The 19,281-nt window shown below is 43.9% G+C and overlaps 1 protein-coding gene across 1 annotated transcript in view; it reads left to right on the top strand.

Moving 5' to 3' along the window:
• LOC147432342 (uncharacterized) overlaps positions 1-18,898 on the top strand; it is a 90,759-nt gene extending 71,861 nt beyond the window's left edge. The window contains exons 8-10 of the mRNA XM_086492323.1: positions 5,373-5,494; positions 5,600-5,671; positions 18,299-18,898. Of these exons, the coding sequence (XP_086348449.1) occupies positions 5,373-5,494; positions 5,600-5,671; positions 18,299-18,401 (297 nt within the window). The 3' untranslated portion in view covers positions 18,402-18,898. The remainder of the gene's footprint in view (positions 1-5,372; positions 5,495-5,599; positions 5,672-18,298) is intronic.
• The last annotated feature ends 383 nt before the right edge of the window (positions 18,899-19,281 follow it).

Raw genomic sequence — 19,281 nt, 5'->3', positions numbered from 1 at the left:
ATGTTCATCCTGCTGTAGAGGGTCAAAACGGTTCCACATAGAAACCCAATGTTGCTGGCCTTGCACTTGCTTCCAGCCATCAGCTTGGTAGGCGGAGTCTATGTTGCAGGTTGGGTTCTCCGAGTAGAAGCCTTCGCACTGGTTCGTGAGTCTTGAATACTCCATGCTCTGGCGAAACCACAGACCACTCACCCTAGGCAAAAGGACTACCTTCGGGAGAGTGGGGGTATCCCCAACCAAAACGTGTATCGTAACAATAATTGCCGTGCAGGTTGTCTCCAAGACTATCCAATGATGGAATCAATCTTGGACAAAAGTGGGAGGTATTCTCTTCTCAACCTGGGAAAGCAAACCGAAATGGATATATTTGCTTTCTTGACAAGAACATTTGAAGCTGGAACAAAACCATGGTGCCACTGTCGACAATGGGCCTTGACTGTTCGGGTGGCTAGAGGACTCATCGCAATGATAGTCGCCAACTCAGGCGTCTCAAACTCGATATGATAGTAGCCACGCTTGAGCAATTGCACATCAATGATCTTTCCCACCTTAGAGAGAAGGCAGACTTGGAGGAGATCGCGCACCTCGCCTCTGCTAGGTCGGGTGCCAATAATCTTGTGGACGACAAAGGTGGCTTGAAGGCGCTCCAAGACTCGCTTGCTCCATCGGGGAGAGAGCAAGTCGGATGGTAGGTTTTGGGGTGTCGGGTGAGGCTGAGTCCCTCTGAGGAGAAGTAGATGCCTCCATTTGTGTCTGCTATTGCGAGAAGAGAGGGCGGCAGGAATCTCCTTGCTGTGAGCCCACCATGGGGAAATGGCCCGAGCAAGCAGGGAGGAGGGGGGATGCTAGGCAAAGGGGACAGAAATGCTGCCAGCAGGAGATAAAGTTCCGCGGGACAGCACAAATGGAAGAGAGAGGGAGGGCTGAAGCAGCCAAGCAGGGAGCGAGTTTTTTTTTTTTTTTTTTTGGGGGGGGGGGGGCTTGGGTTGCGCGCAGAGAGGGAGAGTGAGGGCGAGTGGGATGGGGTACGTAGAGGAGGGGAAGCGGCGGGATGGGGCAGTAGTAGCAACGAGCGTCCCAGCTCAAAACTGAAGTACATAAACTGAGTAGATAACACCTCTTCCTCATCTAAACCCTCAACCAGATTCAAAACACCCGCTGTGTCAAATGACTCACCCTTTGAGGAACTCTCCCTATGTTGGCTACAGGAAGCATATGTTGACTCATAATGTTTCTATGCTTTAGGAAGCTTCTTCTTCTTTGACTATAGAGACACCTTCAACAGCCACACCTCCAGACCTTGTGAGGAGGTCAATCTGGGACCCATCTTCTGGTCCCCAAATGAAGTGTCGAGCTTTCTCTCTCTCTCTCTCTCTCTCTCTCTCTCTCTCTCTCTCTCTCTCTCTCTCTCTCTCTCTCTCTCTCTCTAATTCTCTCGAGTATTTGAAGTACAAGTAAAAGTCAGTTTACGCTTCCGTATTTTTGTGACAGCCCAACTCTTGTGCTGGTTGTATCCATGTGCTTCTGGTATCTAGCTGAATGAAATCCTGACGTATAAGTCTAGTGGTGTCTGTCCGTCTGAGAGAGAGGGAGGGTGCATTCAAGGTGTACTGGAATGGAGGCAGCCTATTCATGCTGAAGCCATGTGACTGAAACCTTGATGTCATCTGCCCATACCAACATGTTGTGTCCCCTTGATAGCGCTAGCTCGCTGGACGACTCAAGTGCTAGCCGAGCATATTTGTCTCTGGGAAGGTCACATAAATTATGCATGAAGGAAACTGATTTAGTAAGGGCCTCAACTACGAGAGGAGGGGCAGCTAGCTCAGCCCGAATAATCTCATGTGGCACTGAGGCATTAGCCCGAATCATCTGAGAGAAGAGACTAGAGGCCTCTCCATACATCTCCATCCATTAGTGCTACCAGATCTGCCCTGGTGGTCCACTGATGTCATCTTCCCATACCAACATGTTGTGTCCCCTTGTAGCGCTAGCTCGTGGGACGACTCAAGTGCTAGCCGAGCATATTTGTCTCTGGGAAGGTCCCATAAATTATGCATGAAGGAAACTGATTTAGTAAGGGCCTCAACTACGAGAGGAGGGGCAGCTAGCTCAGCCCGAATAATCTCATGTGGCACTGAGGCATTAGCCCGAGTCATCTGAGAGATCATAGAGACTAGAGGCCTCTCCATACATCTCCATCCATTAGTGCTACCAGATCTACCCTGGTGGTTCACTGAGGGCCCCCATATCTGAACCCCATAGAGCATAGCTGAAGCCACTAGAGTGTCAAAAAACCACAGCTTTGTTTGAGGTTCGTGAAACTAAACCTGTGAACTCATCTTCTCCAAACCTCCTAGGCTGCATAAGCTCTCGTCAATCTAGTCTCTGTTGCTCTCCTCAATGAAAATGCCGGTCCATTGAAGACTACCCCAAGATAGGTGTATGCATCTGTATACTCCACCGTCTCCTGGCCATTTGTAAAATTAGGTGCTGACCTCCTGACCCACGGTGGTTTTGGTGTTAAAACACCATAACCTTGGTTTTCCCCAGGTTAACAGACAATCCCCTATCATGGGCAAATGTGTACAAAGCATCTAAATGACGCTGCATCCCCTCAGAGGAGTTGGAAATTAGCACAATATCATCAGCATATAACAATAGTGGGATCCATGTCGCTGCCAACTGTTCTCCTCTATCACCATCCCTCTCAATGTAGTCAGCAACTTCATCCACATACATGCCAACTAGTGTAGGAGATAGCGGGCAGCCCTGTTTCACCCCAATAGTGGAGTGAACCAAATCAGAAATCCCCTCTGGAGTGCGTACCCGGCCCACTACTGACTTGTAAAGAGCCATGATCCCCCAAATCAACTCTTTTAGAACCCCCCTATCTCTTGTAGTCTGTGCATCAATCTTGCTCTGGGCAGTGTATCGAAGGCTTTGCGGAAGTCCACAAAGCAACAAAAGAGCCATCTCCCACGTGATCTCCCCTCCTCAATAATGGCTCTGAGTGTCAGAATATGATCAAGAGCAGAGAAACCTCTTCTGAAACCTGCCTGTCCTGCAGCCCGTACACCCTCTCTCTCTGCCCATCTACTCAACTGGTGCTCAAGGATGGATGCGTACAACCGTGCCAATGTGTGTCCAATCATGACAGTGCGGTAGTTCCCAGGCTTCATAGGGTCCCCTGACTTTTGGGGGGGGGGGGGGGGGGGGGGGGGGGGGGGGGGGGGGGGGGGGGGGGCGCAAGAGAGAGAGAGAGAGAGAGAGAGAGAGAGAGAGACTACTGCGAAACGTAATCACAAATGGCTAAGTGTGAGTGCGAAGCTGCTGCGTGCCACTCATGCCCGCTCCACATTGTGTTCTCGCCATCAGTAACTGTGTCAACCTCCCAGCTTGCGCGCTATCAGCCCTGCCTTGCCTTCCGCCGCTATCAGCTCTGTTGCGCTGCTGGTCGACTCACCTGCTCGCTGCCGGTTGGCTGCTGTTCGCCACTGCTGACCCATGACAGGTTGCCTTTGATGTGTGCATGTTGCCTGTAGCCCTTTGTCAGCGGCCTGGTTTTGCCCAACCTCGCACACTTGTTGCGTCATGCACATCTGCTACTGTTCATGACAATGCTTAGCAGTTAGCTGATTTGACCGGACCAGGCAGAAGCTGATTTGAACGCCCGCTCCACATGGCGTTCTCGCCATCAGTAACTGTGTCAAACTCCCAGTCTGCGTGCTATCAGCCCTGCCTTCCCCCACTATCAGCTCTGTTGCCCTGCTGGTCTACTCACCTGCGCCCTGCCGGCTGGCTGTTACTTGCCATTGCTGACCCATGACAGGTTGCCTTTGTTGTGTGCATCCTGCCTGTAGCCCTTTGGCAGCGGCCTGGTTTTGCCCTGCTTCGTGCACTTATTGTGTCATGCACATGTCTTCTACTTTTCATGATGATGCTTAGTAGGTAGCTGATTTGACCAGACCAGGCAAGAGCTGATTTGAACGCCGCTCCACATTGCGTTCTCACCATCAGTAACTGTGTCAACTTCCCAGCCTGCATGCTATCAGCACTGCCTTCCCCTGCTATCAGCTCTGTTGCCTTGCTGGTCTACTCACCTGTGCGCTGCCGGTTGGCTGCTGCTCGCCATTGCTGACCCATGACAGGTTGCCTTTGCTGTGTGCATGCTGCCTGTAGCCCTTTGTCAGCGGCCTGATTTTACCTTGCTTCGCGCTCTTGCTGTTGCGTCATGCACATGTCTGCTGCTATTCATGACGATGCTTAGCAGGTAGCTGATTTGACCGGACCAGGCAGGAGCTGCGGTCATTGGGACTTCTGGTGTTTACTAAACAGTTTGACTGTGCAAGAGCTGTTCCTCACTGCGTTCCCCGCTTGAGTCTTGCCTTCGGGATTGCTAATCATCACCAACAGTATACTCTTTATTAGCAGTGCTGCTACCTGTTGTCTCTCTCTCCATCTCTTACTGACTGCCCCTTGCCTCTTCCCAACAACACTGTACATTGCTTTTCGGGTACATCTACTCCCCTTTTCCTGACCCAACATGGTCTTGGGTGTTCCTCATACCACTCCCTTACCATCTACATGCCGATTTGAGGTCACAGGGGAGCCACTAGCCCAAGTCGAACGAAAAGGGTAGCCTTCGCTAGTAGTACCATGTTTCATGGCATACAAAGCCAGTGTGCCTGTGACATAACCACTTGCTACACTTTGCAGTGCAATTTTGGAGTTGAGTGTGGGATAAGTGGCACTTGGAGGCTAATGAGTAGCGTTGGGACTCGGCATTGGTTCTTGAATCTTAACCTCATATGGTGGCCTTTCTTTTTTGGCGTATTTGAGGATCTTTTGGTGCCTACCATAAAGACCACTGAGGTTAGTATGAACTCTTGGAAGGCAGCTCAAACAGCTTGGAGCAAAGACAGCGGGCTTTCATTAGTGCCTAGCAGGTTGGGCCCTTATTCTTGCGACAGAGGATGGCACAAGAATAAGGGCTACTCTGAAATGTATGTCATTGTTGGACCTTGAGAGAGTCTCCCAACTCCGTTACCTTACAAAGGTGCATCATTGTAACCCCTTGGGTGTTTGATCAACTGGTAGTGGATCTTTTTAATTGGTGAAACAAGTGGTGTCTTCCTTACTACTATTCTGTGATTTTATGAGCATAGAATAGGTTATCTGCTATTTTTGTTAGATTTGAAGGATAAAAGTGCGATATTCTGTTCCTGGTTGTTTATGTATATGCACAATCATTCTGCAGTTTGAAGCATTTGAAGGCAAACTTCGTTTGAATGATGTGTTTTAAGCAGGGTCTTTTTTCAATGTTGATTCTTTTCGTGTAATGACTCGGTCAGTCATGATTTCTTTTTCAGCTGACTAAAATACCTGTGAACGAGCGCCTAACCTATAAGGAGTATAAGGACGATGATTTTTTGCCCGCTCGATTCGTTAATGTTGGCGAACTGGAATTTCAGCATAACTGGGGAAGATTTTGGTATGGAGTTGTCAAAATGCCACCTAATGTTATCCTCTGTTTTGCATGTTATTGTTGATTCTAATTGGTGCAACGTCTCTGTGATTGCTTGTTTCTGGCTAACAGGGTGGACTTGGGGACTTCAGACCCGCTTGCGTTGGATGTGCTTGTTAATACTTTGTCATCCATTAGCTCAGAGTAAGTCGAGCTTTGCATTGCAATTTATGCTTGCCTGTAGTGCTGGCACCAACTGATTCAGCACGCGCGCGCGCACACACACACACACACACTCATGCGCATGCATGTGCAAGCACACACACACCCCAACCAACCCCCCCCCCCCCCCCCCACCCAAAAAAAAAAAAAAAAAACCACACACACACATTTTTGTAAGTCTTGGGATTGATTTACAAGTGGGAAACCTCAAGGCGAGGAAAACCCACGGAAAGGATCATATACAAAAGAAAGAACACAAAAGTGTTCGGCTGTGAAAGAGGGCTAAAAGCATTCATAGGCAAGCTGATGTATCTCAAGGGTGATATCACCAACTTCCATGGAAAAATGTAAAGATTGCCCAAGGGAATGCTTGAAAAATGGAAAAGGATCTACATCAGAACTGTGGAAGATGCAGCCATTATGTTGGTGCCATAGGGTCCAATAAGCCCAAAATCTGACCCACATAAAGAAGACCGCAAATCGTTGCAAGGAAGGCGGGAGAATGCCAAAAGCCAAAATCGTTTGTGGAAGACCATAGAGGGGAAACGGAGCAGCATACAAGCTGATATGCGGCGATGAAAACCTCTAGTAAAGCAGGTGACTAACAGTCTCTTCCGAAGTCAAACATCGGGCACAACGAGAAGAGTAGATATGATTGCACTGAGAAAAGTGCCCACCGGGAGAACTCCAAGCAAGCATGGCCAGAGAAACAATCGCTTCTTCAAAGGCAAGTGGCTCTTCCAGAGGGCATAGAGAGACTTCCTCCTCCAATTATGAGACTTGTGCATGGACCATAAGGCATTACAATGGTCAGCAAGCCAAGGCTGTGGTAGAAGAAGAGCATAAACCCGATTGGCAGAAATGGCCTCAAAAGGCGTGTCACAGAAATTCCTATCAGACATGAGGCTACCATCAGCCAAAGTCAGAATGGGTAAAATGTTAACCAGCAAGTGCTGAAGTTCTCTTTAGAGCTGAAGGTAATGCATACTCAATCCAAAACGGAGAGTGGCAAAGTGAAACTGGAAAGTCTATCCCACCTCATCAGCCACATCACCAACTATGCGAAGGCCACGATAAGAGAGAGAGTATGCGTGCTGAGGCAAACGGTCAACCAAAGCAAGGGAAAATGCCTGACTCCAATGAGGACTCTCCAAAAGAAGCGAATTCCCTTCCCGCTAAGAGAGAGAGTATGCGTGCTGAGGCAAACGGTCAACCAAAGCAAGGGAAAATGCCTGACTCCAATGAGGACTCTCCAAAAGAAGCGAATTCCCTTCCCGCTACCGTCGACCATGCCATGATAAATGAATTGTAACATCTTTCCAAGCAGAAATCAAATTGGAAGTAAACGGACATCCAGGAATGTGCCCTTCCATCTTGCAAAACACTACCTTTGAGAGAGATGATTGCCAATGACCAAAGGAGTAAGTAACAGCATGTTGACACAAGTAGGCAAGCATAAGAGTCCTAGGCTGAGTTTGTTGCACAAGGGTAGGCAACAATATGGCTTTTCTAACAAGACCATGCCTGTGCGAGTCCAAGATATTGAGGCCACCAAAGAGCTTAGGAGTACAAAGTTTCCCAATCAACATGAAACGCAAGCCTTTTTTGTGAGCATGGGTTCGCCACAAATGAGACAAAATAGCTATCATAAGAGAATTGAGACAATGACGAGGCCAATGTCACAATGACAAGGCCAATGTAACAATGGCAAATAGAAGTGAACGTAAGCCATCAAGACACTTTGAACGATTTGCAGTCGAACATGCAAAGGCCATGTGGATAATTTCCAGTAACGCAATTTGACATTCAAGCGTTGCGTAACTGAGTCCAGTTTCTGAGTGCGAGTGACATTCCATCCAATTGGATACCCCAAATGCCTCGTACGTAGTCACATTCGAAGGAATGATCTCACCTGGCCGCAAAAGATTATGCAAGCTTTGATTTGCAGAAATTGACTCTAAGACCAGTTGTAAGGCCCATACAGCTCCAAAGCATCCATAATCACTTGGACATCAGCATGGTGATTGCAAGGCATAAACAATGAGTCATTTGCATAAGCCTACCCAATAAAGTTGACTCAAGGGTGACTGCAAGCCATGAAGACGATCAGTGGAGGTCAAACAATCAAGATACATCGCAAGGGGGTGAGTGGCAATAGCATACAACAATGCACTAAGGGGGCAACCGTGCCTATCTGAACAACGAAGAGACCAAGATTCCGTTAGTTCACCTTCAGGAATCCCCGAAGACATACTGCGAGCATACAAGAAATAAACGATATTGGCTCAGGACCGAACCCAAGACACCGCATCATAGTCCCATTGCATAGTGTCAAAAGCCTTTTCAATGTCAACTTGCATAACAAGTACATCGTGCTGCGTGTATTTTGCATACTCCATTGCCAATTAGAACATTAGCCAAGTTGTCAATGATTTGGCGAGGTGGAATGAGACCATACTAGCATTAACATTCCAGCGGATTTGTTGCATGTATTGTTTACCATAGTCGTGAATCGCTCATTGCACCCGCATAACGAAATGGAACCAAGCAGGGTTAAGATCAAAATGCATATGGGTAAGCAAGGGGGGGATAAGTCCAAAAATCATATCTCAAAACGCCTCATGAGCGAGATAAGCATTGTTTATATGCAATAGACACTTTCGAGAAAGAGGAGGTCGATCACAAAGGGATCACCTAGAGTATAATGCCAGCAAAACATGGTGATAATCCGATAACTGCAAGGTGTAATCCATCCTCATATCGCATACAAAATCATCATACTGATGTAAGTTGAGCACATATCAACGATCTAGACGTGTACGATAAGAGGAACGAGTAGCATGCTGAAGAGTAATTCCGAGACATCCGGATACAAGTAACTCCATAAATCAAGCATCTGTGCAAAAGCAAGAAGATGATCTCATGCTTGCCTTTCCACAAGCAACATGTATGAATTGCCTGCAGTGCTATCATGCATATCAGAAATATTATTAAAATGGTCACAACGGAATGCGTTGGAGATCCATGGATAAGAAGAGATGTCTTGCCATAAGGCGGCCCTTTGCCCAAAGGTTGTATATGCATAGATGCCTCTAAATTCAAAGATCTGACTATTCAACAAGCATTGCACAATCATCCAGCGGCTACGTTGGTTGTTACTTACAAGAATTGGTTGAAGCTCATGACGAACCATCATCAATAATCCCGAATAACCATGCAAGCTGACATACACAGTCCAATAACCCACAAAACAGGAATGCTCACCAACTAACTCATGCTGATTGTGTTCTTGCAAAACAACTATATCCGCCCTACATGTATTTACATAGTGCCAGGTTAGCCGTCCATTTAGCAAGGTTGCATAACCCACACACATTGTACAAGATGCATTTAATGTGATTATGCATGGGAGATCATATGTACAAGTGACAAATGAATGTAAGGAATTAAGTAGAAGTACCCATGGGTACATCTTCGTCCACCACATCCGTGCTAGAACCAATCCGCTATTCAGCGTAGGGTGTATGAGAAGTGGAAACCTTACCAATGAGTACATCCTTGTAGGAATGCATTGCTTTTTCCCATGCATCAACCAACGTGCGATTATCATTACATGGAAATTGCTTGAACGATGCATTCTTATTAGCATTGACAAGTGGAGGATAATTACGAGAGGAGGGTTGAGTGTGAATCTTTACTGTCTTTTTAGGCACCCCCAACCGCTAGTATTAGTGGACCCAACGTTTTTGCCTTTCACAATATTCCCATTACTAGGAACAACAGATCGAGGAGGCTTGGTTTTCCCTTTTCTCACATTGGGAGCCACATTAGCAATAGAGACTCCATTTTGTTTAGCCTCACCGATAGATTTACCCATAGGGGCAACAGCATATGATGGAAATTGCTGAAGGAGGGGACTACAAGATGGGTTCTGGATGAGTTGGCAAACCTAGTACTCCAGCCAAATGAGACTTTTGCAGAACTCATGACAATAACAAAGTCTCTGTTCACCAAGCTTCCCCAGCAACCAAGAGAATTCATGGTCAAAAAGTGGGTGGAGAAGGCTCTCCCCAAGACTTCTCAACAAAAACTCCGAGAGCTTCTCCAACTTGAAGCCACTTTGGAGGAGTTTGTCGCTGCTGCTACTAGGATAGAAGGGGCAAGGAAGCCATTCAACGACCCTCCTCAAGTAGAGACTGCCTCAGTAATCTTGGTAAGTCCATCTGACCCCTTGACTACTTTACGCAAGGAACTAGAAGCATTGAAGTTACAACGTTGTTGGAAAAACAAGAGCAAGGGGCACCTCTATAGCAATGTCTCCCAAGAGCGTTGAAGACACAAGATCAACACCACAAATGGTATCAAAAGAATCTCAACAAAGCCACAACTCAAAGATAAGTGATCTCTTCGGAATTTACCAGCACACGCCCACCCAAAAGACCACCATGAAAATTAGGAAGCACTTACCCTGGCATGGATTTACAGCACACGCCGACCAATGCACTTGAGAGAAAGAGCTTTCACCTTCACCAAATAACTCTTCAAAAACACAATTTTAAAGTGTACACACATCTCCAAACAAGAGAGCTTCCACAACCTACCATACACCAAACTGCTTGCAAGATGCCATATCCTGTGCGCTGTGGGAAATAGAGTGTATCTCCCAAACCACAACTCCAAAAGGTATGCTTTCAAGCCTAAAAAATTCTCTGCATTTTCTACAACAAAAGCTCTGAAGACCACAAATTTCAATTCTATGTACCTCTATGTGCAAAATTGGCGCGAACAGCAAGCTGCCATGGCCCGACTACACGTAGGAAGGCTAGTCGAGGGCAAAAAACTGCATCCAAAAGCATCAAGAAGCCACAACGACCCAAAACCTGCAAATTTATGATATTTGATTGAACTTTTTTTAAGTTTGTACATGAGTTTAAGTTATATACAAGGCTCACCTCAAAAAACTCACTCACGGGCACTTACAGTAGCTCGACAGCTGTCACTAGACTAGCGACTTGCAGTGCATGTACATGTGCTTGCTAAAGCAAGCTAAAAACCCCACAAAAATAAAGCCCGCACACACTTTTGACATCGGATGTCATGTTCGTATGTACAAATTTACAAAAAAATGGGGTTCTCAAAATGCGCGTAACATGGTTTGCCAAACCCCCTAGTCTGCTAGAGCATTCATGCTCAGCAGTAGACTATGCAAAAGCTTATGTACAAAGGAATCAACACCATATACCCTTACCACGATCAAATGGAAAAGTATTATCCCTTGCATCCATCGTGCACACATAATGACATACTTCAAAGTCATAAGAACAATCATCAATCACTAGTGAGCTCCAACCATCAACGTACATGTCATACAAATCAAAATACCATGGATAAACATTCTCGCCATCATGAGATGTATCACTCACATCAAGCCAAGACAAAACATCCACTGTATCTATGTCATCATGGCTATCCCAACTTTCCAAGCTACAATCCTCTTCAACATCCACACATGCATGTGAGGTTTTCATAAGCTTCTTCACCCTTGACAATGCATGGCACACACTAACTTGCATCTCCTCATCCATCTCAACTTGTGCGTGATGAAAGCCCCAATCAAGACTACCATCACAATCCACATCACTCAAACCATCCTCTTGCTCACAATGTTCACCAATAGTCTCATCAACATCACAAACATTAATCTCAGTATCCCAAATGGGTCCACATACCCACAACTCATCAGGGTACCATAACAACTCATAAGATGGAGGAGAGAAAAGATCATCCATAATCTCAATATGCATGTCATCTACATCACAACCAAAATCATCCAAAGGCATATAACGCAAGCACATAGAGCTAGACAAGTCCTCATCTTTACAATCATTCAGACATGCATCCAAATAAGCTATACTGTTGCCCTCTTTGTCATACATGCACTCCAAGGTTCTTTCTTTCACAATACCACTTGCAGATAACTCCTCATTAAAATGTACATCATCAAGAGACAAAGAATCATCTTCTACATTTGAATCAACCTCAACATCAGTGCTACAATCACCAATAGTGATAGAGGGGCTCTCACATGAAACCCATGAAGAAGCACAAGACTGATTTACATTTTCAAACCATCGTTCTTGCTTCAAGAAATCAACAATGCTTCTCACATCCAACAAGTCTGTGCAAGCAACCTCAATGCCCATACATCTTGAAAGAGTACCAATGAACAAGAACCTCTCTCTTGTTGCATCCAAAACCATATCCTCAAGCACCTCTAACTCTTGCTTGAGAGAGCAAAACCTCATGTAATGCATGTCCAAGTCTTCTAACCTGCTTAGCTTTAATTGTCTCATCGCATCATTCATCCTAATCAATGCATCACTAAGCTTAACCATGGTTGCACTTTTATGTATGAACCATCCAAATTGAAGTTAACTCAAGCCAACAATCCAATCAAACTTGTAAACTGAAGGTCACTTGAAGCAACTCCTCGGTGGCGGGCACCAAAACATTGTTGGGAAAACAAGAGCAAGGGGCACCTCTATAGCAATGTCTCCCAAGAGCGTTGAAGACACAAGATCAGCACCACAAACGGTATCAAAAGAACCTCAAAAAACCCACAACTCAAAGACAAGTGATCTCTTGGGAATTTACCAGCACACGTCCACCCAAAAGACCACCATGAAAATTAGGAAGCACTTGCCCTGGCATGGATTTATAGCACACGCCGACCAATGCACTTGAGAGAAAGAGCTTTCACCTTCACCAAGTAACTCTTCAAAAACACAATTTTAAAGTGTACACACATCTCCAAACAAGAGAGCTTCCACAACCTACCATACACCAAACTGCCTGCAAGATGCCATATCCTGTGCGCTGTGGGAAATAGAGTGTATCTCCCAAACCACAACTCCAAAAGGTATGCTTTCAAGCCTCAAAAATTCTCTGCATTTTCTACAACAAAAGCTCTGAAGACCACAAATTTCAATTCTATGTACCTCTATGTGCAAAATTGGCGCGAACAGCAAGCTGCCATGGCCCGACTACACATAGGAAAGCTAGTCGAGGGCAAAAAACTGCATCCAAAAGCATCAAGAAGCCACAACGACCCAAAACATGCAAATTTATGATATTTGACTGAACTTTTTAAAGTTTGTACATGAGTTTAAGTTATATACAAGGCTCACTTCAAAAAACTCACTCACGGGCACTTACAATAGCCCAACAACTGTCACTAGACTAGCGACTTGGAGTGCATGTACATGTGCTTGCTAAAGCAAGCTAAAAACCCCACAAAAATAAAGCCCACACACACTTTTGACATCGGATGTCATGTCCGTATGTACAAATTTACAAAAAAATGGGGTTCTCAAAATGCGCGTAACAACGTGCTCTTCAAGAGGAGAGATCCTTCTCTTTTTGACAAGAGAAGCCTCCACATCAAGAGGCTTTGGACCAGATCAAGCGGGAGCTAGAAGAGCTTGGGGCTCAGTAGGAGTCTAAGATTGTGGTCTGGTGTAGCTCATGTTGCTCTCCAAGGCACCCTCCACATGAATGCCCCCTTCGGGCTTATTGCCATTTTTGTGAAAAGTCTGGACATGAGGACAAGGATTGCTACTACCGAAATGGATTGCGACAAATACAACAAATTCTTGCTCCTACTCTTCAACAAGGGTTGGCACGTGCATCCAACATGGTTTCCCCCTATGGCCATCCAAACTACATGTCACCTTTGCTAAATACACCCCCCATGCAAGGTATGCATAGCAATTTTCCATCTCAAAACTTTTATCGTGCTAATGCTCCCTTAGCCACTGAAAGCTAATGCTCCTCAGCTTCCAGCTCCGTGTAGCAGGAGCAAAGACCGCCTCGTCCTCCAACTCGCCCATTCAATCGGTCCATTTTGTGCTACAGATACGGGGAATATGGGCATTACCAAAGCAAATGTCCTTTGCCAGAAGGGTGTCCTTTTTGCGAACATTGCCCCTAGGCCCAAGATCACTATAACAAGGAGTGTCCAAAATAACGCGCATCAGTGTCTTCGAGCCCAAGTTAGAGCCAACCAGCGTAACCGCGAAACGTTTCAGACCTGAAACGTTTCACCCTAGGCTAAGGCCTCATTGAAACGTCAGACCGAAACGCCAATTTTGTGTGTATATAGTGTTATGTATAGACAAAATAGGTGTTCACAGTGCAGTGAGTAAATACACATGCTATGTTAACCTTGAAATAGCATATACATAATTAATAAATAATTATTTAATGCCCAAATTCTCAAAAGGGATTTAAAAAAAAAAAAGGCGTTTCACTCTAGGCGTTTCACCTTGCAGGTGAAACGTTTCGGCCGTTTCACCCGTTTCGCGTTTCAAACCTGCTAAAACGCGTTTCGCGGTTTCGCTGGCAACCTGAATTCACCTTTCTCAAAATCAATTTGATAGCAGTTAGCACCATCCCTTAACTGTCACCTTCTACTCATGTGGTGGCCCCTAATCACATGTTCTAGCTGGTAAAGGAGCGCACTGGTGTCCTCACTCGGGCCCAGAGGGCATCCCTAGGTCTTAGCCTTCCAACATGTTTTACTCTTCCCCCCACTATCCCACCAGTGGATACCCCGCTTTCAGCTGTCGACAAGCCATCCTCTAGTGGCAAGCGAGGATCTTCATCTCTGCTCTCCGATATTGATGAAGCTTTCTTGGAAGCAGTAGCTAACCTACAACAGATCAAGGTACCAGAAAAACTGCTAATATTGGGATTGTCGTTCCTTTCAATTAACTTGGTCTACATAGCAGTTTCAGTGTTACCTCTCACCGAGACGGTGTCATTGGCACAATGTAGACAATTAGTTATAGTTGATTTGTAGTTCACACTGGACGGACATTTGCCCAGGCAATGACACGTGGGAGTGATATGGGTGGTGGTCTAGTGGACATCGTGGCACCACCACAATTTGGAGATAGACTTAGCTGGACTGGGATATTTTGCTAGCCGTTGGTGGCCCTTTATGATTGTGTATATTTGTAGTTCGTTCTAGTTGTCGAGATCATCATCCACTTTCTATGGTCTAGCATTTTAAGTCTTGAGTCTTGAGTCCAACACCGCACAACTGCACCCTCCCTGCTCATTGAAACCTCGACACCCCCATTGTACTTGTGAATCCTGGCCTTGGAACTGAGTGTGATGTCAGCCAGAGTCTGTATGGTTCTATGAGTTGTTGAGTTACAGTAAGTTCTGAGTCTGTTATTGTGCTTTGAGTTGTTCCATTGCTGTGTGATTTTTTCTTCCTATTGGAGTGAGGTTTACAATGAGGAGCACCCACTATAGAGAGCACGACACTTTCCCTGCTACAGCAAGCTCCTGTAAGGAGGAGGTCCACCCCATGGTAATAGTTTCACTCTCTGGATAGCTTGAGACTGCCTAGAATGGTGTAAATGTTGGAAGAATTGTTTAGAAGCGCAGTCTTTATTTATGAAAGCCTATTGGCGAGCTGGAGTCTGCCGTTTGGCCAATTTCATCTCATCATTATGTCAAAACATAGTGCGAGCAGAGAGTGACTCAGCCATGTGGGTCTCAATAAGAGAGGAATCGATAGCCAAGTGCATTAATCTGCCACAAGTAACTTTTGCATGTTTAACTTGTTTTTTTAATTGCGACAAATAATACCTGCCATAATCTTGGATGACACATTGAACACGCATAACAAAGCAAAACCAAGCTGTGTCCATATTGATATGCATCTGAGATACCAAAGGCGAGATGCGCGCGCGCACACACATTTTTTGTAAATCTTTGGGATTAATTTACAAGTGGGAAACCTCCACACACACACACACACACACACACACACACACACACACACACACACACCCGACCCAATCACCATTCTTTCATGCATTGGCTTTCAACTATAGTGACATCGGACGTAATCTTAAAAAGCAAGAAAGGCTAGCAATCTCAAGTATTGATTGCCCTTGTAGTAAATTTGCCTTTTCTTCTTATTTAAATGGAGCTTTGGGTCATGTAGTTATCTTTGATTGTTCTATTCTTCCTTCGGATTCCTTGAAAGACCTTTTCTCAAGCGGTACTAAATATAGGCTCCCTTCCTCGAATGACTCTTGCCTTCTCAAAGCCACAGAGAAAGGAATTTCTAGTTTCGTAGTAAAGTGTGAGGAGTCTTTAGGAGTTCAAGGCGTTTTTAACCATTGGAAGTCTGTAGTCCTCAAGAAAGCTTCTTTGAAATTAGCATCTTGCTGTAGGAGCGTTTCGTCTGGAAGGAATAGCTTATCTTCTTTTGATCGTGATGCTCTTAGGAAATTTCCTCGTGATTTAGTAATCTCTTACGTAGATAAGTGTTCGAATAACTTTGTTGTTACGTGCAAAAAGTTCTATTTAGAATGCTTGTTAGGTGAAGTAAACTCTCATACTTACAATGGTTGTGATCTTTCAATGCAAAAGGTTATCTTGAAACATCAAGACTTTTGTAAGTCTTTTGGTTTCGAGTGCCAGCCTAAATTACCTTTTTTATATACCGTTTGGAAGTTCCACAAGAACCCTATAAAGCCTAGATTTATAGCTGCTTCTTGTAACACCTCTTTGACCTATGTTTCCAAATGGTTTAGTTTTTGTTTCAAAGCCATTTTACCTAGCGTAAATGAATTGTGAAAAATCTGATAAAGGAAGCAGACGTACCTACCGATTCAAGTTGGATTTTGATTCAGTAGGTATGATTCCTGTTATAAAGTTTATGAACTCTTTAAGAAGCCTTAAGGAGAAATCTTCTCGTTTATGTCTCCAAACTTTTGACTTTACAACGCTATATACAAAGCTAAATTTGGAGGACCTCAAATTCAGAGTCAAGTCGCTTATTTCAAAAGTTTTTGCATACAAGCTTGAGAAGGATAGGTACAAGGCATTGCTAGTAGAAAAGTCAGCCTTGAACTTTGACTTCTTATGGTTAAAAAGTAGGAATTTAAATGTAGACAAAGGAAGAAAGAGATTTACCAGGATTGTAGATGACATTGACATCATATTTTTGTTAGATTTTCTTTTGAATAATTTATATATAACTGTTGGTGACTCTCTTTTCAAGCAAACAATTGGTATCCCTTGGGCACTAATTGTGTTGTTTTTCTTGCTAATTTCTATCTTTTTATTACGAGTTTGATTTTATGGACGTCTTGTCCTTGCTAACACTTGCCCAATATTTTTGCACAAGTTATGCAATGTAAGACGCTTTGTAGATGATCTTTTTGTTCTTGACGTTCCTCCTTTTCAAGATTTTATGTACTTGAATTCGAGTTCTGTAGGTGGAGGAATTTATCCTAAGGAGTTTTGTGAACTTAATTGTACCACAAATAGTGATTGTTGTGCCTTTTTAGACCTTAAGATTTTTCAGACTCCCTTGGGATTATTAGTAGATATCTATGATAAATGCCTTGAACCAAAATATGCCAATCTAGATATCATCCGTAAGCCTCACATTTCTTCGAACATTTTTCTTTTAGCTAAGTACAGTGTCATTTGCTCTCAATTATTTAGATTTTCTTGTCTTTGTTCTAGTAAATCTGCTTTTGTTTTCAATCGTGTCATCTTATTTCTTTACTTGTTAAGATAGGATACTCATTTAAAAGAATCATGAAAAACGTTCGTTCATTTTTGCATTGTAGTAAGTTTATTTTTAATGTTTCTTCCTTTGGAATGTTCAAGATAATCAGTAGTAAATTTAATAAAAGTGGGGAGCTTAAAAGCCCACTTACTTTTTGACTTAGTAACACACTAAAAATTGTTGTTTTGATCTCTAGCGCTTCTAGTATTTATACTCTAGCTTGACAAATGCTAGCCTTTATCATGGCTGAGTATGCCCATCACCTTTAGAGGGTGATAGAAACTCAGGTCGTTGGTTTGTAGAGTACGTTCAAAGCATAAATGACCTCTATACAAACCTGCACCTACTCTTGGGCACTGGCGACGTGAGTAGGGATGTCATAGCTGTTGTCCAAGGTATGCATGATAAAGGTGATAATCACCTTTATCTTATTCTTCCTGTCTGGACAAGCAGGGAAGTTGAGGTCACATATTGTCAAAAGTTTGGATCTTTGTACTTCTTTGGTTATTTGCAGCCTCTTCTTCGTAGGTTGTAGGAGTATTTATTTTTTGATTATGTATTTAGCTTGCGTTAGGAGTTATGAATTTGTCTCTTTAGAAGTTGTTGTGTGAAGTTTGATTTCTAGGATTAAGTTTTTAAGATGCCTTATCCTTTTTTGTTTAAAGTTGAGTACTTGTTTTAAGTGTTAACCTATTTTAAGTTTTAACCAAGTAAGCTGTGTCAACTTACTTTGCGCATGCCTTTTCTAAAAACATTTTAAAGTTAATAATGTTTTGTTTTATCTAGTTTTGTTTCGTAGCAAATAAAATGATTTAATTTTTTGTTTTTCTTTTCTTGTGTCCCTTGCTTTTAAGTTTTACGAGTGCTTTATTCCCTCTTTTAATTTGTGAGTTCAGACTATTTTGAACTTATCAAGGTATACGGGGTGAGGCAAGAAACATGATATTAATGACAGTGTCACAATGTGGAGAGCGCAGAGGACTTATTTTACAGCTTTTTTGTTTCAGCTATTTGGGTATCAAACAAGTTATATTTGGAGGAAAGGATGTAGGCCGCTGGAACGAGGAGATTACTTCTGAAGAGGAGGGCCATGTGTCTTTCAAGATCTAGCTTCAAGAGGAATTGCAAGCGTGTTAATGCCAGTCTAATTATTTCTGAGTTTGTTATAATCCTTGTCAGATGTTCAATATTCCACAAAGGCCTGCAAAATTTCAGGTTCTCAGGTGGAGAAGCAATGGAACTCAGAATTAAGAGCTGCAACATCATTCGATTCTTGGATAAGCCAAAATCACAAAGCCAACCATCGTGATGGGAATTTTAAATTGGAATGGTAGCTTTGTGTCATACTCAGATAGCCACACAGCGGAGACATCGAGCCCTTCCCTTTTGCTCTCAATTGATGGATTAAGGATGCCGAAAATGTATGGGCAGGTACATCCGGATTTTGCGAGTGCTACTCATATATGATAAGAACTGCGGAGAGGTAGAGTTGGTGTACTGTTGTGTCTTGCTTGAATGGGATTGTAAGAATGGGTTCAAATCCATTTAGATGTGAGAAATTGGATCAAGTGTAAGTTTGAGTCCCACAATCGATCTGTCTTGGCTAATTTCCAAATCTGAGAGTTTTGGAGGAGTGCGATTCGCTAGAACAAGAGTGGTCTATATGTAGACGACTTTGATTCAACTGAGATCCTTTGGTGCCTTGCATGTGGTTTTCACTCTTCACATTGCCTATGGGTCTGCCCAAATGAGGATTTCCTAGCACTATGCTCCTTCCTAGTATCTTGTGCTCCTCTCTTATGCCACCTTGATGTACATAGACTTCTTATATTTCATTGGTGACAGGCTCTTGCTAGTATCCTAGGGATCTACTTAAACTTAGTGATTCAACTCTATGCTATCTTAAAAAGAGAGAGAAAGAGAGTGCTACCTATCCTGTGCCATCGCCTCAAAAAGTAGACTTCCAAAATACATCATTGGCCTTGACTCT

The sequence above is a fragment of the Adiantum capillus-veneris genome, chromosome 20 (genome assembly GCF_014529385.1).
Source record: "Adiantum capillus-veneris isolate H3 chromosome 20, ASM1452938v2, whole genome shotgun sequence".
In the NCBI taxonomy this organism is placed as follows: Eukaryota; Viridiplantae; Streptophyta; class Polypodiopsida; order Polypodiales; family Pteridaceae; genus Adiantum; species Adiantum capillus-veneris.
The sequence above is the reverse complement of the archived record's forward strand: the minus strand, read 5'-3'. Positions and strand labels throughout refer to the sequence as shown.